The sequence below is a fragment of the Cyanistes caeruleus genome, chromosome 37 (assembly GCF_971803275.1).
Source record: "Cyanistes caeruleus chromosome 37, bCyaCae1.hap1.1, whole genome shotgun sequence".
Classification (NCBI taxonomy): domain Eukaryota; kingdom Metazoa; phylum Chordata; class Aves; order Passeriformes; family Paridae; genus Cyanistes; species Cyanistes caeruleus.
The window spans coordinates 1,918,029-1,941,521 of record NC_141738.1 but is presented as its reverse complement, the minus strand read 5'-3'; the positions used below and the strand labels follow the sequence as shown (position 1 = coordinate 1,941,521).

The following is a 23,493-nucleotide window of genomic DNA, read 5'->3' as shown; positions in this document are numbered from 1 at the left end:
TCCGCGGCTGCCGAGCCTGGGGAGGGAGTGAGCGGGGCGGTGTCTGTAAATAGATCCGGCTCCAGTTCATAGATCCCATTCAGTAGTTCCATGCCCAGGTGCATCCGGGTGCTCCCCGAGCCCCTGCGAGATATTCCAACCATCCTTCCTTGAGAGACCCCCCGGAAATCCCCCCTCGGCCCCTGCCCACCAGCAGCTCCCCGCTCAGGTGTCCTCAGGTAGCCCCCTGCAGCAGCACCCGCCCCGTTTTCATCCACAATTCCGGGACGTGAGAGAAACGAGAGTTTTATTTCCGAGGAAGCACACGGTCACCACAGCGAGCGCCACACTGCCATAAAGCACAGCCGCCGCCCTGTACACTCCTGCCAAACTGCCGTAAAGCATCCACCCAAAGCCGCCGTGCCGATCGTGCTGCCGAAAAGTGCCGGGGAAGATGGCGGCGGTGACGGTGTGGGAGTCGCGGGCTGGGTCAGGCCCCGCCGGGCCTCACCGGGAATGGACGGCGGAGCCCGTCAGCACCGGCGTGAGTGGGGCGGGGGGCGGCGGGAGGACCCACTTGGAGGGCTATGTAGTCGCGATGGGCTTACGGGGGGTGGGGATGTTATGGACCAAGAGAACCCGCCATGGGGTGAAGGGAGCGGGCTGTGGGGCAGAGGGTCCTCGATGTGCGGCTGAGGGTGAAGTTGGGGCTGGGTTTGGGGCAGAAGGGGCTGGGGGCAAGGGCTAGGGGAGCAGAGAGTTCCCTGAAGAGTACGAGAAGGAGAACGGGGTCAGAGGGACCCCCCTGGAGAGGGGTGCTATGGGGCACGGTGTGGTTTCTCTGGGAAGGGGGGCAGTTGCTGTGGGGCCGGGAGTTCTGTGGAAGGACGATTTCTGTGCGGCAGGGGAATTGTGTGAGGCGAGATCTGCAGTGGGAAGGCGGTTTCTGTGAGGCAGGGGCTGCTGTGGGGCCGGGACTTGCAGCGCACACCTTCCCTGCCTTCCCCCCAGACCACCATCATGGCCGTGGAGTTCGACGGAGGCGTCGTCATAGGGGCCGACTCCCGAACCACCACCGGGTGAGTGCCATGGGCCGTGACATCATCAGTGCCCTCACAGAGATCCGGGACGGTGTGCTGGGGTTGTCACTCTTGTCACGGTGTCATGATGATGTCACTGGGAAGCCAAAGCTGCAGGCAGGGTGCCAGGTATCTCAAGATATCAATGTCACACTTGACAGGCATTTTCCTTCATCAAAATTATCCAACAATCCTTTATTTATGTGGAATAATTCCTGCAAAAACATTCTCAGGTTAAAGTTCGTGATCTTGGTCCCAGTTTCTGTGGAGGCACAGATCCCATTTTTTCTTGGCCAAATCGTTTTTCCTCTTTAAGGGAGAGTTTTCAGATCCCACAGAACCATTCCCTGGCGTGGTGATAAAAATTGGATTTAAATCCCGTGTTAAAATCACCCAATCCAAAGGGCTTCCTGGATCCTTCTAAGTAATGTAATTCTTGATTCATCTGTAAAATATGGGACACTTCCCACACTATATTTCTTATCATCTTTGGTCCATTATATGGAAAAATTCTTTCCAGTGCCTCAGATCTTTGAACAAAACCTGAATTATTTTTATTGATATTCCATCCTGGTAATCCTGTAAAATCCATTTCCCAGCGTTCCCTGGGGGTTATCCCTGGCTTTCCAGGATTTCCTCCCCTATTTCTTTTTGTTGTTATTACTGCAGCAAATCCTATATTTCTAAGTCTCATGCCTGCAAAACCTGGCACTTTGTGCCCAAAGAAATTCCAGCATCTTTCTGGGACCAACACCTGCTTTCCAGGGTTTTCTTAGCATCTCCAGCGTGTTGCTCCTCTTGCAGTGTTACCTTGGGGGGTTGTTATGGTAACATCACACTGCTGTCACCTCCAGCAGCCAGGCTGCTGCCACACTGACATCACCACGGTGTCCCACAGGTCCTACATAGCCAACCGAGTGACAGACAAACTGACTCCTGTCCACGACCGAATCTTCTGCTGCCGCTCGGGCTCAGCAGCCGACACTCAGGCAGTGGCTGATGCTGTGGCCTATCAGCTGGCCTTCCACAGGTACCTCCCATGGGCATGGGGTAGGGTCAGGGAGGCTGTCAGGACAACCCCCAGTCCGACACCTGGCCCTGCCCCACAGCGTGGAGCTGGAGGAGCCGCCGCGGGTCCGCACAGCCGCCCGCCTCTTCCAGCAGAGCTGCTACCGGTACCGTGAGGAACTCAGCGCCGGCATCATTGTCGCTGGCTGGGACCCACGGCGGGGGGGACAGGTGGGCTCCCTTTAGTCCCGGTGTCCCCTTTTCTGTCCTCTCTTCTGTCCCAGCGTGTCCCTTTTTCTTCCCGAGTGTCCCCTTTTCTGTCCAGGAGTGTCTCACTCTGCCCCACATCTCCTTCTGCTTCCTGGTATCCCCTTCTCTGCCCCACAGCACTCACCTCTGCCCTACAGTGCTCCTCCTTTCTGCCTCATAACCCCATCTTTTCCCTGCAGTCCTCTCTTTCTGCTCCGCAGCCCCCTCCTTTTCCCCAGAGCACCCTACAGCCCCCGCTGTGCCCCCCAGGTGTACGTGGTGCCGATGGGAGGGCTGCTCCTGCGCCAACCCTTCGCTGTGGGGGGCTCAGGAAGCTCCTACATCTATGGATTCCTGGACGCCACATTCCAGCCTGGGATGAGCCGCTCCCAGTGCCAGGAATTCGTCGCCCGTGGTGGGTTTGGGGGATATTGGAGAATTTGGGGTGGGAGGTGGGAAGGGTCCTGAGAGGGGGCTTGGGGTCCTGAGAGAGGATTTGGGGGTACAGAGGAGTTTGGCTGGCATTGAAGGGTTGGGCGTGTCCCGGGTAGGCATTTTGGGAACATGGGAGTGGTGTAGGGGTCTTGGGAGAGGATCTGTGGAACACGGAAGACTTTGGGGGGTCCTGGAAGAGGATTTCGGAGCACAGAAGAGTTCGGGCAGCACTGAGGGGTTTTGGAGTGTCTTGGGGATTTGGGAACATGAATCGTTTAGGGGGTTCCTTACCTGTGTTCCCCCAGCACTGGCCCTGGCGATGGTGCGGGACGGCTCCAGTGGGGGGGTCATCAGGCTGGCGGCCATCACCAAGGAGGGAGTGGAACGCACAGTCCTGGCCGGCTCTGACCTGCCCTGGGGTGATGGTGGCCCCCCTGTCTGAGGGAGAGCCCCCCCCCACCAGGACCCCCGAATTTGGCGGGGGAGACAATAAACAGCTCTGCTGCCTCTGGTGGATTTTCTTGGGGTCTAGCTTTGGAGTCCCCTGCTGTCACGCAGTCCCTGGTGGGGGCAAGGCCACACCCAGGGTGTGACACACACAGACCCCGCCCCTGGTGTGACAAAGATAAAGCACCCTGCAATGTCTGTAGGTCTTGCTTTAATTACATGATCACGATCCATGATTCATTAACAAAGCGCAGGGTGGAGGGTGCTGGGGGGAGGGGGAATCTGGGGGGGCTCTTGCCCCATGCTGTGACCTTGATACTGGCTGGTAACAAAACCCCCAGAGGGGTGGGAGGGGAGCACATGGGTACGGCACCCTACAGTCTCTATAGGGCTGCCCCGTAGGGACAAGACATACCCTGCTGTCCCCATGGGAGGGACCCAGTGCCCCTGTATCAGGCCCAGGGCCCCTCCATAGGGCCCCAGGGCCACTTCATAGCCTTGATGGGGTGGTCAGGCACTCCTATAGAGTCACCTAGTCTCCAGCCCCTGGTGGGGTGGGGGTCAGGCACCCCCACAGCACCTGAGGGAGAGGTCAGACGCCCTCAGAGCCCACGGGATGGGGTCAGATCCCCCCGACCCCCCCCCCCCCCCCCTCGGGGGGTGTCAGGCACTGAGGAAGAGCCGCTGGTACCACTTGTTCATCTGCTCAAGAAAGATGAAGGTGAGCACGGTGTGGGGGCCCAGGCGGGCATAGTAGGGGGTGAAGCCCTTCCAGAGGCTGAAGAAGCCCTCATACCGCACCACCTTCAGCAGCACGTCCTGTGGGGGGAGCAGTGTGTCAGGGGGAGGGCGCCCAAAAATAAACCTAAAAAATGGCATGGATGCCTTTCCAGAAGAATGGGGAACCTTCTTGAAATAACATGGACGCACTCAAAAAGATGAGGAAGCTTGCCAAAACTATGAGAAACCTTCCAAAAATTACAGGGATCGCCCCTCCCTCCCACAAGATAACGGGGAACTTTCCCAAAATGGTAGGGGAGCTCCCCAGAATTATAGGCATCTCCTCAAAATTACCTGAATTTTTCCCCCTGCCTCCAATGACAGGGAACACCCCAAAAATCATGTAAAAACCCCCCCCAGTTGAAAGGGAACTCCCAAAATGACAGTGGAGCCCCTCCTAAATTGATGGGGACTCCCAAATGGTGTTGCCTCCCAAACCCTGCTCACTCACCAGCCCATTGCGGTACTCAGGTTTCCCGTCTATTGTCCGCATGTTCTGGATCCTGTTGGGGGAAATTTTGGGGTTAAACAGGCGGTTTTGGGGTGACCATGAACCACATTTGTGATTATCTAAGGGCGAGCAGGGGAGCAACCCGGCCACCCCCCAAATGAACCCACCGGGTCTTGACGATGTCGACGGGCATGGAGGCTGCCGTGGTCACCAGCCCACTGATCATGCTGGCACAGAAGTGGCACAGGATGTCGTCACGGAAATGCCCTGGGGGCACCCCAAAACATCAGAGGGGAATGGAGGGAGAGTGGACTAGGATTTAGGATTTCCCCATGGCAGACCCACCCCCTGAACTCACCAGAGTCAAGCAAGAATTGTTTGGATTGGGAGTATGAGGCAAGTTGGGCAGCGTTGACCACCACAGCACGGGCCATGGTGGGGATACAGCCCTATGGGAAAACAGGGTGTTTGGGTGAGTCCTGTGCGCCCCCAGACCCTGCCACATCACCCGCTGCATTCCCACTTTCCTCCACAGACCATGCTCTCCTCCCTCACCACAGTTGGGGACACAGCACTGGGATGGGAGACAGGAGTTTGGGGGATACCCAGCTTGCCCCCCCAGAGCATGAGGACACCCCCAGATCCTTGGGGAGGCAGCAGGGGAGTCATGGGAGGATCTTGGGGTCCCACAGCTCCCACTTACCCTCCACAGCGTGAACACCCCTTCCTCCCTTGCCATCCTCACGAGGGCGTCAAACACGTTGTGATAGCCGCGGCGCTCACCAGGGGGCAGCCTGGGATTCGGGGCAAAAACACGGGATTTTGGTAAAAAAAGCAGACTTGGGGGGCAGGTGGGGACGCAGATACTTGTTGTACGGTTGGGGGCTCACCTGCCATCAGCTGTCATGCGGATGAGGGCCACCTCAGCCGGGGTCCCCACAAAGGCCCCCGCAGCCCCTGCCGTCATTCCCATGGCTGCCTTGGCCAGGAATGGAGGGGGGGTCCCATCAGCACCACCAAAACGCTCCAGGAGGACGCTGTAGATGCCCAGGCGGGTGGTGGTGTAGGTGGCCTGGCGCAGAAGCCCCGCTGACAGCCTGTGGGGACACAGAGAGTAGGGAGGAGTCCCAAAAATGGTGGGGCATGAAAGAGCTTAAGGCTCGTAGGTGCTTGGAGTTTTGAGGGCTCTGTATCCCCTGACCAGCAGGCTCTTGCAGCATGGGACTGACCCCAGGGCATGCAGGGACAAGAGGTTTCAAGGGGATCCCAGGGGGTTTGGGAGTTCAAGAGATGTCCCAGGGATTTGGAGGTCCAGGATGGTTGCAGGTCCATACCCCGTGTAGATGCCCCTCAGTCCCTCGTGGCGCAGGATGGACCCCAGGGCGTGCAGGGACGTCCGGTACTCACGGCCCTTGGCCCCAGCCCCGCTCAGCTGCATCCGATTCTTCACCAAGTCCAGGGGCTGCACAAAGACTGTAGCCCCCATCCTGAAGGAAGGGGGTCGGGGGACCCCAAAAATACTTGAACCTGTCTCCACAGCTCCCCAAATCCACCCACAGCCCTCTCAGAGGAAACCTGGGTGACGAGGAAGTCTGAAGGAGCTTTGGGGATCTGTGGGGGGACACAGAACGGGTTTGAGGGGAGATTTATGGGATTTCGGGAGGTTTGAAAGGGTGTAGTGGATTTGAATTGATTTAGGAGGGCAGTGGCGGGTCTGGAAGGAAGCATTTGAGGGATTCGGAAGGGATTTGGGGGAGGCTATGGGGAGGTAATGATTGGGATCGGGGGATATTAAAGGGTTTGGAGCGGGGGGCTGAAAGGTTAGGAGCGGCATCGGGGGTGGTTTAGGGGTGACCTGAAAGGTCTGGGCAGGGGGATCCCGGTTTTGGCGAGGAGCGGGGGTGTGAGGGGGGAGGCTCTCACCCGGCCAGGCCGCCGAAGAGAAACTTCACAGATTTCGGGGAAGTCTTGGGTCTCTCGGCCGCCGGCGCCGCCGCCATCACGGCCGGGCCCTGGTACCGGGGGCGCGGGGGGGGCGCGGGGTCCGGCACCGGCGGCGCCCCAAGGTGACTCGGGGGGGCGCGGCGCCAGTGCGCCTGCGCGGGGCGCTTGCGCGGCGCCGGGGCGGAGGCCCGAGCGGGGAGCGTGGCTTTGAGGGGCAGCACCGCCTCTAAGGGGAGGGGGCGTGGCCGCGAGCCCCGGGGACCTGTTCCGCCCTCACGTCTCTCATTGGTGGAGGATGTTTTGGCGGGAAGGGAAATTGCTCGGTAACCAAGAGGATTGGCTAGGGCAGAGGCGGGTACTAAGTAGCCCTACCCTTCTCTCGCGATATTTCGCCATCTCGGGGGGCCTGAGGGGAGCCGGAGGCGACGGCGGCGGAAGGGGGTCGACGACCGGTACCTCACGCACTTCGTCCGCCGCTGCTCAGCGCCGTGGGGTGATGCCTGTCCCGTTCTATTCTAGGCGGTGAGTGCTGGGGGTACTGGGACGCACTGGGAGATATTGGGAAGTATTTGTGACACTGGGGGGCGCTGTCAGGAAGGCTTTGTGAGTATGCGGGGAAGCACTTGTTACACACTTGGGATCGCTGGGAGGCACCCTTGGGTGCACTGAGATGCATTTGGGACAGTCTGGGTCTGCTGGGGGCAATCTTAGGTGCATCACTCAGCACCGGTGTCATTCGGAGTCCCCCTACTCATACTGGCACCTCCTACTGACCCCTACTACTGATTCTAACTGTGAGTCACTGGTGAGGTACTGCACCCCGCCCCCTCCCCAGCATTTCCCCTCCAAACCCTTCCCCTCCAAACCCTGCCCCTCCCCTACAGCCCCTCCCCCAATTTTGGGGTAGCCCTGAGGTGTTGGGGGTTGTTGGGGGACACCAGAGGGCACACGGTGCCAGGGATGACACAGATGTTAACAGGTTACAGAATCACCTTGAGATGGAGTGGAAGGGGGGCAGTGACACTGTCCTACAAGATGTAGGGGTGCCATGGTTCCACAGGTGACAGTGATGGAGTGATGGTATGCCCCAGCCTCACAGCCATGGGGGTCACCTCGTGGCAGGGGCAAAGGCACGTAGGGGGCCCAACACCTGGGTCCCTCCCTGCTAGGCGAGAGGGGACAGGGGGAGGGACACCCCATCCACCCACGGCCCAACCCCTGATACCCCAATTCCCCCCCGTGGGGCAACTGCGGGCCCTTCCCCCCATCTGTGAGTCAGCCCGGGGGGGGGGGGGGGGCGAGGGGGGGAACAGGAAGCATCAGAGCCACCACATTGCCCTTATAAGGACTAGACGGGACCGGAGCAGCTTCCGCCTGCCTGCCCGGATGTCTGGTCCTACCCCACATCTACCCCTCTACCCCACATCCCCATCTCTGCCCTATACCACCTTCTTCATCCCACATCAGCCCTCCATCTCCCTCTGCGCCACCCCATCCCCCCACATCCGCACCTCTGCCCCACATCAACCCATCCCACCACCTCCACAGTCCCCACCTCTGCCCCACACCACTCTCTGAACATCTGGGGCCCTGCCTCACAACTTCCCAAAATATCTAGAGTTCCTGTCCCCCAATTCTCCACAGCCTCTTCTGTTTCCCCCAGATGTCCCCCAGCCCCTTGTTCTATCCTACCACCCCCCAGCTGCTGCCTGCACCCCCAACTGACTTCCCCTCTGCTGCTGGTGCAGCCCCTGCCATGAATGAAGCCCTCCAATAAAGCCTCTGCCCTCCAACGTTGCCTCCTGAGAGTCGGGGGGGTGGCAGGGGACATCGTGGGGCAGGTGCTGCCCCATCGTGGACTTTGTCCCCCAGGGCACGGCAGCACCCTTGGACCCGGGTATCCGGGGAGGCCTCCTCCACCCAGGGTGGAGGGCAGAGCCGCACCCAATGGCCCCGGGCACACATCGAGGTTCCCCCCCACAGCACCCACATCCCTGAAATCCCTGACCCACAGCGATTCCCCACAAGGGCACTTTATTGCTGCCGGCAGCGGGGATTGGGGGGAATGACAAGGGGGTGGGGGATGTGGTCCTGCTGGTCCCTGGCAGCTCCTGCTGGTCCCTGGGGGTCCAGGGGTCCCTGGGGGGATCCCAGGGGTCCCCCCCAGCCCCCTCAGTACTGGCTGCGCCGCAGGTGATTGGCCATCTCATAACATTTCTTGTTGACGCAGCCACCGTGGACGCCCTCCTTGCCCATGGCCAGCACGATGGCTGCAGGGGTACGGGTATAAAGTGGGGGGGGTGATCCTCAACCCTCCCAAAACCCCCATCAATCCCCAGACAGAAAAGGGGTCAAGGGGGAAGAAGGGCAGGAAGCAACAGCTGGGATGAGGGACCCCAGGACTTAGCAAGGGGTAGTTTGGGGGCATCTGGGGCAAGGGGGGGTAGGGACATTAACGGGAAGCAGGTCAGGGGTGACATAGGTGACAGGGCAGCAGGTGACGTGGCCGGGTGGAGCTGTGCAGGGGAGAGGACACAGGGTGACATGGAGTGACACTGGGAAAGATGGGGGCACCTGAGGAGTGAGAGTGTTGAGAGTGACACTGGGATGCCATAAGATACATGGGAGGCATCTGCAGAGGATTTGGGTCATGGAGGGTGACAGGAACTGGTCAGGAGGTGATAAAAAGTGTCAGGGAGGTGTGGGGGCATGGGGAGGGGGGGGTGTGTGATACAGGGTGACAGGAGGAGGGTGGAGGGGGGCAATGGTACAGGGTGGTTCCAGGGGGAGGTGCCTCTTGTTGGTGATTTTGAAGGTGGAGGGTGTGCTGAGAGAGTGATGGGGATGACACAGGGTGTGGGGTAGTCGTAACAGGGGGCTAGTTCCAGGGGGTCCCTCACTCTTGTTGGTGATGGCGGCCGTGATGTTGAAGGTGGGCGCTCCAGCAGCCCCCTTGGTGCGCAGGTCCATGCTGTGCTCCCCCTCCACCAGCAGTGAGTCCCGGATGACGGAGCAGCGCAGCCCCCCCAGCGTCAGCCCCTGCACCAGCAGTGGCCCCCGCTCGGGGCCCACCAGTGCCGCCACCTCCGCTGGCTGTCGGTACAAGGGTCAGGGGCACCCCAAAAAACAGACCCCAAAAAAAACAACCCCAAAACCCACCTGTGATTCCATAAGGAACATAGTTGTCTGGGGACTGCCATAATCCCCTCCCCTCAAGGCTCACCACTTTTGCAGGCTGGACAGGATGGGGACAGGTCAAGGGGACCCCAAAGGCTCACGACCCAGGGACCACCAAAACCAAACGCAGACACCAAACCCCCAGGCAGGGCCCCTGTAGGGCACTCAGCAAACAGGGACTCTCTCGTAACTCCCAGTCCATGACCATAAAAGGGATCCAGGTGTCCGGGGACCTCCATGACTCCCGCCAGGGACTCCACTCCTGTGACCCCTGATCCCCGACGATGACCCGAGAATACAGGGATCCCCATGACGCCCCAAACTCGGGACTCTCCAGGGCCGACCCATCCAGGAACCCCAAAACAACCCCCTCTAACCTCTCCAGGAACCCCATAAAGGACCCCTCAAACAAACATCCCTGGGACCCCACATTTAACCCAGACAACCCCATCGGGACTTCAAATCCAGGGACCCCCAAGAACCCCATCATAGCCCCTCGGGTGACCCAGCCGTCCAGGGACCCCCATGAGGGCAGCCCCAAACAGGGACCAGGGGTCCGGTAGCCCCCCTCTCCCACCATGAGCCTCCCCAAAATTCTCCCCTCCCCCCCTTTTCCGTGGGGGGAAGTGGGGAGGGGGAAGGGGGTGCGCGCGCGCCGCCCCTCCCCCACAGGAAGCCCCGGCCGCCCCTCCTCCACCGGGAAGTGGCCGCATTCCGCGCATTTTTAGAGGGTTTTTAAGTGGGGAGGGGTTCCTCCACCCCCACATCCCCCCCCCACGAGACCCCCGGCATCCACTTAGAGGACTGTAATAAAATAGATGGGAAGTGGGGAGGGAGGTCATCGAACCACGTGGTGTTTGCCCATCCCCCCCTTCCCCGCCCGCCTGCGACCCCCCCAGAATGTTCGAAGCGGGGTTAAGGAGGGGACTGCCTCGCCGCCGGTCCCCCCCCGCCTCCAGGCCCCCCCCAGCACCGGCCCTCCCCGGCACCGGGTCCCCGGGTATAGGCAGCGCCCGAGCCCCCCCCCCCCACTCCGCACCGCGCTCCACGCTGGCGCTTTTGCGTTTTTCTACCTTTTTTGTCCTTCCCGGAGTCCGTCGCGGGGGGGTGGGGGGAGGTCAGCCCCGCCCCTCATAGGCCACTGGGTCCCCCCGCCCTCCGCGCGCTTGGGCGGGAAACGCCTTGGCGCGCTGCCCCCCCCCACCCCTGCCGGTCCCGGCCTCTCACCGTGATATTGGCGAAGGTCTTGCCGGGAGCGGCGGCCCAGACGGCAGGGGTGTCGCGGTAGCCGACGATTGCAGCATCCTGGCAGGTGCCGTCCGCCAGCAGCGTCTCCACGTAGGGCGCCCACCCGCTCATGGCGGCGGCGGGCGGGCGGGCGGGGCGCGGGGGCGTGGCCTGCCGCGGGGGGCAGGGCTTCGCCAGGGAAGGGGCGGGGTTTTCGCTCGGCGCTTGCGCAGTGCTACCAAGGCGCGGCGGCGGCGGAGGAGCGGCGGCGGCGCCGCGCGGCGGTTTTCATAGGGGACGGCAGGGGGCGGGGAAGAGGGCGGAACCCTCAAATAGGCGGAGCTTTGGGACGGGAACGCCCCTGGTCCCGCGCGCCGCGGAGATTGGGGGGGGTAGGGGGCTTGTTATTGCGACCCTTCCCTCATTATCTCGACATCTCCCACCCATTGCGATCCCCCGCGTTGCTTCAGCCCGCACCGTTACCGCCATGCCCGCACTCCCATTTACTGGGAACCCTTCTTTTACCGCGCCCACTCGCCTCCTTAACCCAAATCCTTCGTATTCTGGATCCCGCGATTATCACGACGCATGACCCCCCCAGTATCCCGACTCTCTTCCGTTATTCCGACCTTCCCCATCACCTCGACCCCCACCCTTTATTGTGCCACTGTTCCCCGTTATTCCGACTCCCCCCGTTATCGCGACACTCCCACGGTTATCGTGACCCCCCAGACTGATAACGAATCCCCCGTCATTGCGCCTGTTCCCCCTATATTGTGAATCCCGACTATTCTGATACACACACGCCCTTATCGTGACACCCCGCCCCGGCCCCTACGCGCAGCCCCGAACGGGGGTCGCTGGCGGGGTGATAGTTCAGCGTGTGTCTAGGGGTACAGGACTCCTCGCCCCTCCCCCCGTGGGTCGCGGTTTGACTCAGACCCGGGCGGGATTTTCCGGGGGGAGGGGGAGCGGTTTCACTTCCTGCCCCGGAGTGGGGGAGGGGCTCAGCGGTTGAGATCGGGGAATGGGGGGGGGGGAACCGAGGTGTCCGGGATCCTCTCCGTTCGAGGGGGGCCGAGGGTGCCACGACCCCCAGAACTAGGTTGGGGGTGTCGAGGGTTCGTGAGGGTGCCCGTTCCCCTCCACCCCCCCATAAAAGGCCCGGCGGGAACTTCCACGGGAAGTTATCGAAGCCACCGCCCCTCCCCCACGCTCTGGAGCCCATGGGGCTGATTTTCCCCACCCCTGGTGCTCCTTAGGGGCTGAACTCCCCGCTCTGGACCTTCTGCACCCCCAAAATCCTATCCCACCCAATTCACCCCCTCCCCTTCTGGCTGGTGCTGCTCCCCCCAGAACCTTCAGGTGGCGTACTAGCCCCCCCCGGTTGGGGGTCGTGTTCTCGTGACCTTCGAGAGGGGCTAAAAATAGTCTCAAACCGGGGGGGACACGTAGGGACCGTCGTCAAGTGCCACCAGCCTCGAGCACTTGTGGCCCCACCTCGTTTGCCCCAGCGGGGTCTGAACTTGATCACGTTCCCTCCAGCGGGGAGGGGCGAAGGGAAAGGGATAAATAATCCTGTGGGACACCTGTGGGAGAGGGGCAGGGTCCCACGAAATGGCAGCACTGGGTGAGAAGGGCCCAGACCCACCCTGCACCCCTTTGAATGTCCTGAGTAGTGGGGAGGGGAGTCTGGGATCATTCACGATCCTCCATGGGGGCACAGAGGGCCACATCAGAGCACTTGGACATGGGGGTTTCCCCCACAGCAGCTGGGGGGGTGTGTCTGTGGAGACCAGGGTCAGGCTGGGACCCCCATGACTTTGGCCTTGACTCCTGGGTCCCCTACCCCACAGCCATGTCCATCCACAAGATTGCAGCACTGGAGCTTCTGAAAGCAGCCATTGGGAAGGCTGGGTACCTGGACAAGGTGGTCATTGGCACGGACATAGCAGCTGCTGAGTTCTGCTGTGATGGCAAATAGAACCTGGACTTCAAATCCCCCCCCCTGCATCCCAAGCACCTCATCACCCAGGGACAGCTCTACGAGAGCTTCATCAAAGACTATGCCAGTGAGCACTGGCATGAAACTGGGTGGGCACTGAGAGGGACTTGGGTGGAACTGGGAGGCACTGGGAAGCAGGAGAGTGACACTGAGGACTGGGAGGCACCGCAGGGCATTGGGATGAACTGGAACAGACTGGGGGTAATTGGGAAGCACAGGGTAGGCAGCCAGGGACTCTAATAGCTCATACAAGGCTGTGCCCAGGGCCCTCTCCCTTCCCACCAGGTGACTGGGCCACATTGGTGCACTCTAATACCTGCTGGTGGCCATTTCCTCACAGTGGTGTCAACTGAGAACCCCTCTGACCAGAATAACGTGGGGGGCTGGAAGTGGTTCCTGACACAGGCGGACATCCAGGTGGTGGGCAGTGACCTGACAGCAACATCCTGAAGCACATCACACAGGCAGCCGAGGTTGCAGGCACGCAGCTGCCTCCTGCTCAAGGTCAACCAGATCGCATCACCATGTCCACCCAGGTGAGAGTCCTCTGAATCCTTGTGCAGCTCCCCATGCAAATGCCCAGCACTGAGCCCATGCAGGTGTGATCGTCGTGTGACTCCACGCCCTGCCAAATCCCTGTATAACCCACTCATTACGTATTCCATCTAGGTGTGAGTACACGTGCAAATCCCCACCGCTGAAGCCATCCAGGCTGAGTCTGTGCAAACCCTCCTGCAAATCTCTGTGGAAGCCCCGCAGGTCACTGCGTCCACCCAGGTGCGAGTGTATGGCCAAATCCTTGTGCAAAGCCTTGGGAAAAGGCTCCTTGCAAAGAGGCCTCATGCCGACTGTTGTAAGAGGCGAGGCCTCTTCACAAAAGGTGCAAACGCCCCTCATCACTGTGGCCATGAAGTGCAAAGCCCTTGTGTGAAAACCTCATGCACAACCCTTGTGCAAGCTCATGTCCCCATGTCACCTCCCATGACCCCTCCTGTGTACCCCCACAGGTGCAAGCTGGCCCAGAGCCATGGCTGGGGGGTCATGGTAATGCACCGCTAGGGTAAGACTGAGGACACCTTCATCACTGACCTCGTTGTGGGGTCTGGACTGGCCAGGGGAGTCCCTGCAACCTCTGTCACCCTCCCTGTTTCCTCCATGACAGCCTTCATTGTCCCCCATCCCCCAGATCAAGACGGGTGCTCCCTGTTGTTGCTCCAAGCACTTTGCCAAGTACAACCAGCTGATGAGGTGAGGGGTCTCCACATATCTGTGTCCCCTCCCTTGTCCCCAAATCTCTGTGTGTCCCCTTGTCTCCACATGTCCCCAGGGGTCCTGGCTGCCTCTATGTCCCCACCTCCCCCACAGGGACCTGGGTAGGGTGCCCAAGCCCATCCCTGTGTCCCTCCCAGGAGCGTTCTTGTCCCTGTGTGTCCCCCATGTGGCCCCCTCTTCCGCAAAGTCGCCCCATTTCGTGACCCCTGGATTACTCCCATGTCACCCCACTGAGGTCTTGTCCATTCCAGGATCCAAGAGGTGCTGGGAGACAAGGCCAAGTTGGCAGGGCGCAAATTCCGAAACCTCAAGGGCCAAGTACGAGGGGAAGAGCAGTGGGGCCCACCCTGGAGGCCCCATCAAGGGGTTCCCCCCACCCCCAATAAACTTTGTGAAGTACCAGGACCTCCCGACTTGTGCTTTGTTTGGGGAGTGCTGGACACACACACACGACCTGGGATGTGGAAGTGCCCACCTCATCCCAACTGCCCCACCAAAAGAGACATGGGGAGCAGGCGAAGAGATGAGGTGCTTTATCACCCCCTCCATGTGTCCCCATCACCCTCCCCCCACTGTTAAATACCCCTGGGGGTAGCCCCCCACCACCACCCTCCCATCACACACAGGGCCCCCCAGGACCCCCCCCGGCCCCACCCTCATCCTCTGCCTGCCGCAGCCGCTTCTTGGCCCGGATCTCGTTCATGGCCTCTTCGATGGAGCGCGTGTCCCGCTTGTTGGCGACTGGCACTGGGGGAAACAGGAGAGAGCCAGCTGGCTTTGACCCCCCAGCCCCCACAGAGAGAGCCCAGGTATTTAGGTGCCCAAAACCTCCCTGTGAGGGGACCCATTTGTACAGGACACCCCCAAGCCTCCTGGACCCCCAAGACCTTAAAGACCCCCACAGGACCCTCTGCTCACCGCAGCCGTATGCCTTGTTGGCCTCCATGGTGCGGGCAGCAGCTTTGGCAGCATCAGAGCCGATCAGGTGCCGATATTTGTCCTTGTAGTCATTGGGGGGACCCGGAGGGGTGGAGCTGCACTCAAGCTCTGCCTCCTCCTGCTGCGCTGCCAGCTCCTGCAGGTGAGGAGTCAGCAACGAGCCTCGCCCACGCTACCCACTCAGGCCACACCCAGCAAGCACATGCCACACCTATACAAGACCTGTCCCCACCACGCATGCCACACCCATCTGGCCATGCCCTGTTGAGCCCCACCCATACCTATTGTGGGCTCATGCCCACTAAGCCCTGCCTACCCGGAGGCGACGCCGCTCTTCAGCTCGGGCCGGATCCCACTCTTCCCCACGCCGATATGCCTCCAGCTCCTCGTCCGACGGTGCAAACTCCTGGGGACAGTGGTGTCACCCTGTGCTCCCTCATCTCCCCCAGTCACCCCTCCAGTGTCTCCTGCCATCCCCCACCTTTTTGAACACCATTACATAGCGACTATCCTCATCATCTCCAAACGAGAAAGATGTCAGGCCGGCCACCTCTGCCACGTCGTGCCTGGGGGGAACATGGAACTCCTGGCACTGGGGCTCCCCAGTGGGGTCCCTCCCCATGAGGGTCCCCAGCTGCCCCAGGGGTGCTGCCATCCTGGGGTGTTCCTGTCCTACTCCAGTGTCCAACCCCAGCATACGCAATATTGCCCCACAGTGCTGCCATCGACCCCCAGTATCCTCCTAAGTGCTTTCCCATTCCCAGTTCCTCAGTGTCCCCAGTGTTCTCCCAAGCGCTCTCAGTACCACCGGCGTCCCCACTGTCTCACCATTGGCCCCCAGTGCCACACAGAGCACCCAGTACTCCCCCAGTGCCCTCCCAGTGTGCCCAGGGCTCCACTCACAGGATGCTCCTCTCAATCTTGTTCATGGGCTGGAACCGGCGCCGGGGCTCCCCAGTGGCCTGGATGAACTGCGATACCTCTTGCTCCATCTGAGGACACACGGGCAGTCCATGGGAGCCCAGGGATTTGTGGGGACTCGTGCAGAGAGTGCCAAAATGCCCAGTGATGCCTGACCCCCCGCCACTCACCCTCTTTCTGAACTCAACCTTCTGGCGCTTCTCTTGCTCCTGCAGCTTCTTCATGCGAGCAGCTTGTTCTGGAGAGGAGAGGGAGTGTCAGGTCGGTGGTGACCCCCCAAAACCACCCAAGAGGGGGCGGAAGGGGGCGGGGCCAGCACCATCCAGGGGCGTCTCTCAATTGAGGCAGGGGCCTGGGCTGGGCCGGGCCGGGCCGGGCTGGGCTGGGCTAGCTGCGGCGCGTGACCAGAAGCGCGACACGGGGCAAAAGGGCGGGGGGGGCGGCCACCGCGGGGGCGTGGCCAGGCCGTCACCCTCCTGTCACTCAGGAGAGCGAGGGCGTGCCCAGGGCGCTAGGGGCGGAGCCGACGGCCCGTGAGGGGCGGGCGCCTGGGGAGCTGAGGGGGGGGGAAATGATTCTGAGGGCGAAGGGCCGGCACGCGCCGCTCCCCGCCCCGCTCGGTCCGTCGGTCAGTGCCCCTCCCCCGGTGCCTCCGCGCCTTCCCCGGCCCTGCTGACCCCGCGCCCGGCGCCGCGTCTCGCCATCAGCCGCGGCGGGCGGCCGCTCCATGGAGCTCAGGATGGAGCCCAGCAGGTCCAGCTCCGCCATCTTGCGACGGGACGGTACGTGACGGCGCGTGCTGGCCACGTCCCCAGCGCCGTACGTCATCGCGTCGGGGACGTAGGAGGGCCCGGCCAGCAGGGGGCGTGGCCTGCACTTTGGAGTTCGCGTCCCTCAAGCTCCGCCGGGTCCTCCGCGCTGTCCCCTCCCTCCCGTCCCCCGCAGTGCTCCTTCCCACGCACAAACACATTGCTCTTTCATTCCCGCTTCCTCGTTTTTTAATGGAACTTTGTACAAAGAGCCCCCACGGGGCAGGGGGGAGTGGGGCATGCGGGGGGGGTACAGGGGCGAGTGGGGACGGGGCGCGGGGTGGCTCTTCCCCTTCTTCCCCTCCCCACGAGCCCTCCGGGGACACCCAGACACACAAAAACGACTGGGAGGGGACAGGAAGGGGAGCTTCCCCCCGCCATGCCTGGGTCCCCCGTGGGGGGGAGAGGAGCCCCCCCAGTGCCTGGATCCCCAGTGGAGGGGGTCACGAGGCCAGACCCCGCGTCTGTAAACTGTCCACCTCCTTGTTCTGCTTTAGCTCCTCCATCCTGGGGAAGGGAACATGAATCGGGGAGGGAGACCAGGCTGTGTTGAAACTCTGCCCCCACAGTGTCACGTGTCCCCGACCCCCGAGGATCACCTGTCCCCACCCACCCTCATGTGACACCTCCCAGCCTCAACCCATGTCCCTGTGTTGCCCCCCAAGGTCCCCATTTCCCCTATGTCCAACCCAGTCCTCCACCATGTCCCCTCTCTGTGCCTCTGCAACATCCCCTTACCGGTGGCGGCAGCGCCGCAGGAACCTCATGATCTTCCGGGCTGCCTGGTCCTGCTTGAGGGTGAGGAAGGTGCTCCTGGGGGGAATGGAGGGGGTGGTGAGGACTCCTCTGTCCCAAATACTCTGTGACCCCAGTGTCCCCCAGTGCCCCTGGTCACACCGGTGCTGGCGGAGGCTACGGAAGCGCTGCTGGATGAGCACGGCTGCGCGCCGGCGCCGCTGGAATCGCTTCTGCTCAGCATAGCTCCGGAACTTGCTCTGGATCAGGATGGCGGCCTGCGTCATCCGCTGGAACAGGGCGAACTGGGGGGACAAGGGGACAGCAGTGTCACAGCACCCTCAAACAGGGACTCTGATGTCACCCCAGTGTCCCAGCACCCCCCGTGCCATCCACTCGAACGGGGTGAACTGGGGGGACAGAGGGAGATATAGAGGGGGGCACCCCAAATCCACCCCAGCATCGCCAAGCAAGGACCCCAGGCATCCGGAGCCCTCAAAAGAGTCCCAAAAATCTGGGTGCACCCCCAACACTCCCCAAATGCAACGCTGGTTACCTTCAGAGCGATCCAGGTCAGCTTGTGGGGCAGACAGAGAGGGTTAGGGGGTGTCTGGGGTGCCCGGGAGGTGCTCAGGAGGGGTCCATGGGGCTTTTTGGGCCACCCACACCTCAGTACCTGCTTGTACTTGCGGTAGCAACGCTGGATGACGGCGGCAGCCAGCTCCTGCTGCTCTTTCAGCCTCCGGCCCTGGGGACAGTGAGGTTGGTTGGGGTCAGCAGCGCTAGGGAGGTCCTGGAGGGGCTCTGGGGGGTTTTGGGGTGCCAGGAGTGGGGGTACACACCCGGTACTTGCGGAAAGCGCCCTGGACAAGGCGCGCGGCCTCGTAGAGCTCGTGCTGCTCCTGGTCACTGAGGGTCAGCAGGGCCACGGCCCCCCCCTCGCCCCGCGCTCCCCCTGACGCATTCAGGAACTCAGCCCAGCCCGTGGCCGAAGGGGGGGGCGGCCGCTCGGGGACCCCCGGGGACCCCCGTGAGGCCACCTCCGCTCTGGGGAGCACACAGGACACAGGAGGGTCAGGGGGCGAGGGCTGGTGCCCCACGTGGGGATGGAAGACACGCAGGAAGGAATTCGTGTGTCATGGAAATGTCCCCAAGAGGACACTGTAGTGTCCCAGGAGACAGGCGATCCCCGCAGTGGGATATTGGGGTTTGGCAGGATGTGGGAGAGCCCCACCATGGAGACACTGGAGTATAATAGGATGTAAAGGACCCTCCCAAAAGGATACTGCATGTCCCAGGCAATGGGACCCCCAAGAGTATCCTGGGGTGCTGCTGGATGGGGGTGACCCCCTCAGAGATCTGAGGGCACCCCTGGACAACCCCCAACCCCAGGAATACCTGTGGGGAGGTGCGGAGGGACGGTCAACGCTCTCCAGGTACGTGGCCAGCCAGGCCATGGCGGCACCAAGTCCTGCTGGCCCAGCTGGCCCCGGTGTCCCCGTCGTCCCCAGGGTCCCCCCTGCTGCTCCCAGTGCCCCTGGTGGCCCCCCTGGTGCCTCCTGCTTGATGCGTTCAGGGGTTGCCTCAATGATCTGTCGTGCCAGCGTCACCACCTCGGCCTGGGGACACGGGACATTGTGACTCTCCTGCACCAATGGTGTCCCCAGCCCTGGCTGTCCCCCACCTTTACCTGCAGGGCGTCAGAGGGTAGGGCCAGGGTATCCTCAGGGGGGCTGGGGGGCACTGCCACCCCCCAGCTCTCATCCTCAGAGGGACCAGGGGGGCCAGGGGGCAGTGGGACGGAACCAGGACCCTCCGAGAGCCCCGATGGGGACGACAGGCTGCTAGCTGTGCTCAGCCCTGGGGACAGGGGGGACATGGCAGGGGGTTTAGTCCTGGAAAGACACACCCCTAGGGGAAGTGGGACATGTGGGACATGGCAAGAGGACAGGGGATACGATGGGGACACATCAGGGACATGAAGAAGCTGGGGAGAACAGAGAACAAGGGTGACATGGGAATGCAAAGGGAAAACAAGAGCTGGGGACAAAGAACATGGAGAGGGAACTTGGCACACCTGGCTACACAAAGATGCTGGGGGAGGACAAGGGACATGAGGGGGACACAGCAGGGAAAGGCTGGAGGGGATGAGTGATGCCCTGGGGGCACACAAAAGGGGACAAGGAGGGAATATGGTGACAGTCACAGCAGTCAGAAGCAGTGAGGGGACACTGAAGGTGGCCACACCAGGCTGGTGATAACCGGGAGCCTGGGACCAGACAGGGACAACAGGACACCGCGCCAGAGGACAGGGAGGGTACAAGGTGCCAGGGCCATACCTGTGTCGGGGCTGGCAGAGAGTGGGGAAGGGATGCGCAGGCCAGACAGGTGACAGCGCGGGGACACGGGTGACACCTGCAGCTCCTCGAGGCGGGTGACCAGGGCCAGGTGGCCCCGGGCACGTGCCAGGGCCAGCGGCAGCCGCCCCAGGGTGTCGGGGACGGCCAGCGCCCGCCGGTCCCAGCGGCACAGCCGCTCCGCTGCCTCCCGGTGCCCCAGGGCACACGCCCACATCTGGGGGCACGGAGGCACGTCTCAACAGGGTGTCCCCAAGGCATCCCTTGTCCCGAGATGCCATCCCTGGTATCCCTCCACCCCATACCCTTGGTGCCGCTGCATTCCCAGCCCTGCCACCCTGTCCCCACTGTCCCCCACCACATCCACAGCACCCTCAACATCGCTGGTGTCCCCTTACCAGGGGGGTGCAGGAGAAATGGTCCACATTGAGGGGGTCGATCTCCTGCTCCAGCTCCAGGCTGTCAACTGCCAGTGCCCTGCAGGGACAGGAAGGGACACGGGCAGGTGTCACATCCCCTCGGGGACACAGCCTGGAGAGGGTCATGTCAGGCACATTGCTTGGGGGGATGCCTGTCACTGTCCCCACCCCATGCCAGCCCGTGTCCCCAACCAGCCCCCAGGTGGCCCCCAGGTGGCCCCAAACGTCCCTGCTCACCGCCAGCGCCGAAGAGCCTCCACCAGGCTGGCATAGCCCTGGGCAGCCGCCAGGTGCAGCAGTGTCATGCCACGGAACGTCACCCCGTGCGCCAGCATCGAGGTCCCCGATGTCCCCAGCGATGTCCCCGGCCAGCCTGGCCGTGCCATCATGGCCTCGCAGATGGCCACCACCCGTGCCTCAAAGGATGACCCTGGCCCCTGGCCCCAGGGAGCAGGTCAGGGCACACCAGGGCACATGGAGAGGGTGGCACAGGGGTGGGAGGGAGCACTTGGGACTTCTGGGAGATGGCAAGGGATAGTGGAGGGGGATAGCGACCAGGGAACTCCAGGCCACTGTGGGACATGGAAAGGTAGAGCGGACATCAGGGGACACCAGGGAAAGTCACAGAGCACCAGGAGACCCTTATGAAGGTACGTGGGGGACCCCAAGGAACACCAACCCATTCCAGCAGACACAAGGGATGCCAAGCAACACCAGAGCACACGAGGGGACATCGGAGACATCAGGACACCAGGATGTGAGTACACAGAGATCTTCAGGGGCCACGCAGTGACTCAGGTGTTGGGGGGAGCCTCACCTGCTCAGGGTGGGGCTCGGAAGGGGCTCCCCGCGGGGGCAGAAGGGGTGCGGGGGGAGGCAGGGCCCCCAGACGTGTCTCCAGCTGCTCCAGGCGCTCCAAGATGGACAGACGGAACTGCGCCTCTGGGAGAGGGGGGACCTGGAGGTGAGGGGGGCACCCTAACAGCCTGAGCTCCCCCAAACACCCTGACCCCGAATGGCATCATCCTATGGGGAGAGGGACAGGTTTGGGGTCGCCACAATGGAACCCCAAAAGGAACCCAAGTGCCTGGGTGCCACCCCCCGGGGGCATGAGCTGCTTCAGGGGATCTTGTCCCTTTCTGGGGGTGCCTCTTAGAAGGTCCTCACTCACCATCCAGTGCCAGCCAATCCAGCTGCGCCCCGGGGGGGCCCCGTGCTGCCCCCCGTGCCCGGTACTCGAATGGGGCCGCAGCCGAGAGCAGCCGAGGGGGACAGGCCACGCGCAGGGCGGCCACTCCAGCCTCATGGGCTGCGGGGGGACACAGAGGAGGGTCAGCACTGCGGGAAGGGGGGGACACAAGTGGGGACCCCGTCTCGGGGACACTCACGGGGGCAGTAGCAGCGCAGGACACCCGGCTGGACCAGCGCGGCCGGAACCGAGGTGCGGTCGAAGAGACAGGAGTAGGCACCAGTGTCCCGCCATGGGCCTGTGATCAGCACCTTCACCCCGCCCTGGGGCGACACAGGGGGGGTCACTGGGGACCCCTGGGGCTAGGAGGAGATGGGATGAGGGGGAGGACACCCCCCAAAGCACTCACCTCTGGGTACGACCATTCTGGGGAGAAATCGGTGATGGCCACAGGGGGGTCGCTTGGGGGGCCCGTGGGGGAAGAGGGGATGTGGGGAGTGTCGGGGGGATCACGTGGGTTTGGTGGGACCCCCGTGTCCCCCACCAGCAGCTCTGGGAAGGGGAGGGGGAAAGGGGGCTGGGGCAAGGGGGCGGCACTGAGTTCACAGAGGGGGTCCTGGGGAACCGTGCCCTGTTTCCCCTTCTCCTCCTCCTCCTCCACTTTTGGGGGCGCAGCTGGGGGCGGGGGGGGTGCACCAGGGGGAGCCTCGGCCTCGCAGCCGTAGGTCTGCCCGCGGCGGGGACTGTTGAGGAAGCAGTCAGGGTCAAAGGCAGCCAGGGAGGGCGGTGCAGTGGGACAGGTCCCCTCGGGAGTCACCAGGTGCTGGCTAGGGGTCAGGCCCAGAGGCTGCTCAGGCCCCCCTGGCGCTGCCCCCCCACCCAAACTGGCCACCACTAAGAGCGGCAGCCCCACCACGGGGGCAAACGGGGGGGCTCGGGGCCCCTCGGAGGGTGCCGTGCCCCCCCCGAGGCCTGGGGAGGGCTGGGTGGTGTCAGGGGAGGAGGGGGCGGGTTTGGGGGGGTCCCCTGGCACGCCCCCCCCGCCCCCCCGCTCCACACTGGGGGAGATGATGCGGTGTCTGGTGCTGCCGCACTTGTGGCTGCGAGTGCCTGTAAGGGGGCAAGAGGGGGGTGTTAGCAGGGGACAGAGAGGGTCTGGGGGGAGATTCTGGGATCACAAAGGGAGTCATGAGGGGAACTGGGGAAGATTAGGGAGTCTCAAAGAGATTCGGAACAAGGGTGTTCAGGATGACCAGAAGAATTTAGGGTTGTCCCATGGGGTTTGGGGCGGTCCTACATGGGCCCTAAGGATTTTCGGGGTCCCAGGGGGTTCTTGAGGTTCCCGAGGGGTTTCCAGGCGTTGCAGTGGGTTTGAGGGGATCCTAGGGAGGGTTCAGGAGTACCCCAAGAAGAGCTGGGGGAGGTCCCAGGGGGATGGGAATCCCAGTGGGGTCCCGAGGGGTTTGGGGGTCTCATTGAGGAGCCCCAGGAAGCTGCAGTGGGCTCCCCAGGGATTTGGGGGGTTCTGTCTCACCCAGCCCCCCGGCGCAGAGACAGACGTGGGTGCGGGGAGGCGGCCGGGCCTGGTGTCGCTCCAGGACGTGCTGCACCAGCTGCTCCAGGGACAGCCCGGGGGGAGCCCCCCCATTCCCGCAGCCCCACTTCACCCCGTGGACTGTGGGAGAGGAGGGGAAAATCCCTCAGGAAGGGGGTTGTGCGATGCACTCTCTATCCAGCCCACCAAAAGAGTCACACGTACGCCCCGCCCCATTTCATCCTGCAGTATGACAAGGGCAAAATTCCCGAAGAAGGGGGTTTGAGGTGTCCTCCCCAACCTCCCCAAAACAGGCTCACACTGTCTCAGTCCTACTTCACAGCAAAAGGGAGGCAAAATCCCAGAAGAAGTGGTTTTGGGGGCAGCCTCCCCCTTCTCAGCCTCACTTTATCCCACAGACTTTGAGAAAGGGGGCAACAAATGGGTCAAAAAAGGGGATTTAGGGCATCTCTTCCTCTCCCAAAAATGCCAAGCCCCACCTCCCATCCCCACAACCCCACTTCTCCCCACGAACCA

At 62.5% G+C, this 23,493-nt stretch overlaps 5 protein-coding genes and 1 long non-coding RNA gene across 14 annotated transcripts in view; 2 read left to right on the top strand and 4 right to left on the bottom strand.

Moving 5' to 3' along the window:
- Positions 1-86: 86 nt before the first annotated feature.
- On the top strand, positions 87-3,266 carry PSMB6 (proteasome 20S subunit beta 6). The gene is made up of 6 exons (XM_023945384.2): positions 87-523; positions 991-1,058; positions 1,957-2,088; positions 2,168-2,297; positions 2,586-2,730; positions 3,056-3,266. The coding sequence occupies exons 1-6, from the start codon at positions 434-436 to the stop codon at positions 3,190-3,192; spliced, it is 702 nt and encodes a 233-aa protein (XP_023801152.1). The 5' UTR covers positions 87-433; the 3' UTR covers positions 3,193-3,266.
- A 125-nt stretch (positions 3,267-3,391) lies between these two features.
- Positions 3,392-6,827, bottom strand: SLC25A11 (solute carrier family 25 member 11). Of its 2 annotated transcripts, none has more exons than XM_086871858.1 (8): positions 6,745-6,827; positions 5,763-6,039; positions 5,319-5,525; positions 5,132-5,222; positions 4,787-4,877; positions 4,596-4,695; positions 4,429-4,480; positions 3,392-4,016 (listed from the first exon to the last, which is right to left on the bottom strand). In XM_086871858.1, exons 2-8 carry the CDS (start codon positions 5,912-5,914, stop codon positions 3,861-3,863), a joined length of 849 nt encoding a protein of 282 aa, XP_086727984.1. In that variant the 5' UTR covers positions 5,915-6,039; positions 6,745-6,827; the 3' UTR covers positions 3,392-3,860. The 2 variants fall into 2 exon arrangements, with proteins under 2 accessions (XP_086727984.1, XP_086727983.1); XM_086871857.1 differs by lacking the exon at positions 6,745-6,827 and adding an exon at positions 6,352-6,527 and having other exon boundaries at positions 5,763-5,915.
- On the top strand, positions 6,804-14,458 carry LOC111922194 (uncharacterized). 4 transcript variants are annotated; one of them, XR_015281541.1, is made up of 5 exons: positions 6,804-6,894; positions 13,122-13,317; positions 13,451-13,558; positions 13,789-14,029; positions 14,305-14,458. It is a non-coding gene; the product is annotated as an uncharacterized LOC111922194 (long non-coding RNA). The 4 variants fall into 4 exon arrangements; XR_015281540.1 differs by having other exon boundaries at positions 13,789-14,458; XR_015281539.1 differs by having other exon boundaries at positions 13,451-14,029.
- On the bottom strand, positions 8,390-11,035 carry PFN1 (profilin 1). Its single transcript, XM_086871893.1, has 3 exons — positions 10,777-11,035; positions 9,273-9,465; positions 8,390-8,642 (listed from the first exon to the last, which is right to left on the bottom strand). Exons 1-3 carry the CDS (start codon positions 10,906-10,908, stop codon positions 8,545-8,547), a joined length of 423 nt encoding a protein of 140 aa, XP_086728019.1. The 5' UTR covers positions 10,909-11,035; the 3' UTR covers positions 8,390-8,544.
- A 113-nt stretch (positions 14,459-14,571) lies between the features above and the next one.
- Positions 14,572-16,742, bottom strand: SPAG7 (sperm associated antigen 7). The gene is made up of 7 exons (XM_086871870.1): positions 16,591-16,742; positions 16,084-16,151; positions 15,896-15,984; positions 15,474-15,558; positions 15,309-15,398; positions 14,972-15,128; positions 14,572-14,800 (listed from the first exon to the last, which is right to left on the bottom strand). The coding sequence occupies exons 1-7, from the start codon at positions 16,739-16,741 to the stop codon at positions 14,670-14,672; spliced, it is 771 nt and encodes a 256-aa protein (XP_086727996.1). The 5' UTR covers position 16,742; the 3' UTR covers positions 14,572-14,669.
- Positions 16,743-16,888: 146 nt separating this feature from the next.
- Positions 16,889-23,493, bottom strand: part of CAMTA2 (calmodulin binding transcription activator 2) — a 28,464-nt gene continuing 21,859 nt past the window's right edge. For 2 of the 5 annotated variants that reach the window (XM_086871743.1, XM_086871744.1), the window contains 15 exons: positions 22,957-23,097; positions 21,832-22,532; positions 21,622-21,745; positions 21,405-21,542; positions 21,051-21,175; positions 20,471-20,670; positions 20,213-20,291; positions 19,797-20,031; positions 19,148-19,317; positions 18,856-19,076; positions 18,300-18,504; positions 18,134-18,205; positions 18,014-18,034; positions 17,461-17,762; positions 16,889-17,229 (listed from right to left, as the gene is read on the bottom strand). In XM_086871743.1, the coding sequence (XP_086727869.1) occupies positions 17,166-17,229; positions 17,461-17,762; positions 18,014-18,034; positions 18,134-18,205; positions 18,300-18,504; positions 18,856-19,076; positions 19,148-19,317; positions 19,797-20,031; positions 20,213-20,291; positions 20,471-20,670; positions 21,051-21,175; positions 21,405-21,542; positions 21,622-21,745; positions 21,832-22,532; positions 22,957-23,097 (2,798 nt within the window). In that variant the 3' untranslated portion in view covers positions 16,889-17,165. The remainder of the gene's footprint in view (positions 17,230-17,460; positions 17,763-18,013; positions 18,035-18,133; positions 18,206-18,299; positions 18,505-18,855; positions 19,077-19,147; positions 19,318-19,796; positions 20,032-20,212; positions 20,292-20,470; positions 20,671-21,050; positions 21,176-21,404; positions 21,543-21,621; positions 21,746-21,831; positions 22,533-22,956; positions 23,098-23,493) is intronic. The other 3 variants (XM_086871746.1, XM_086871747.1, XM_086871745.1) reach the window with 3 other exon arrangements.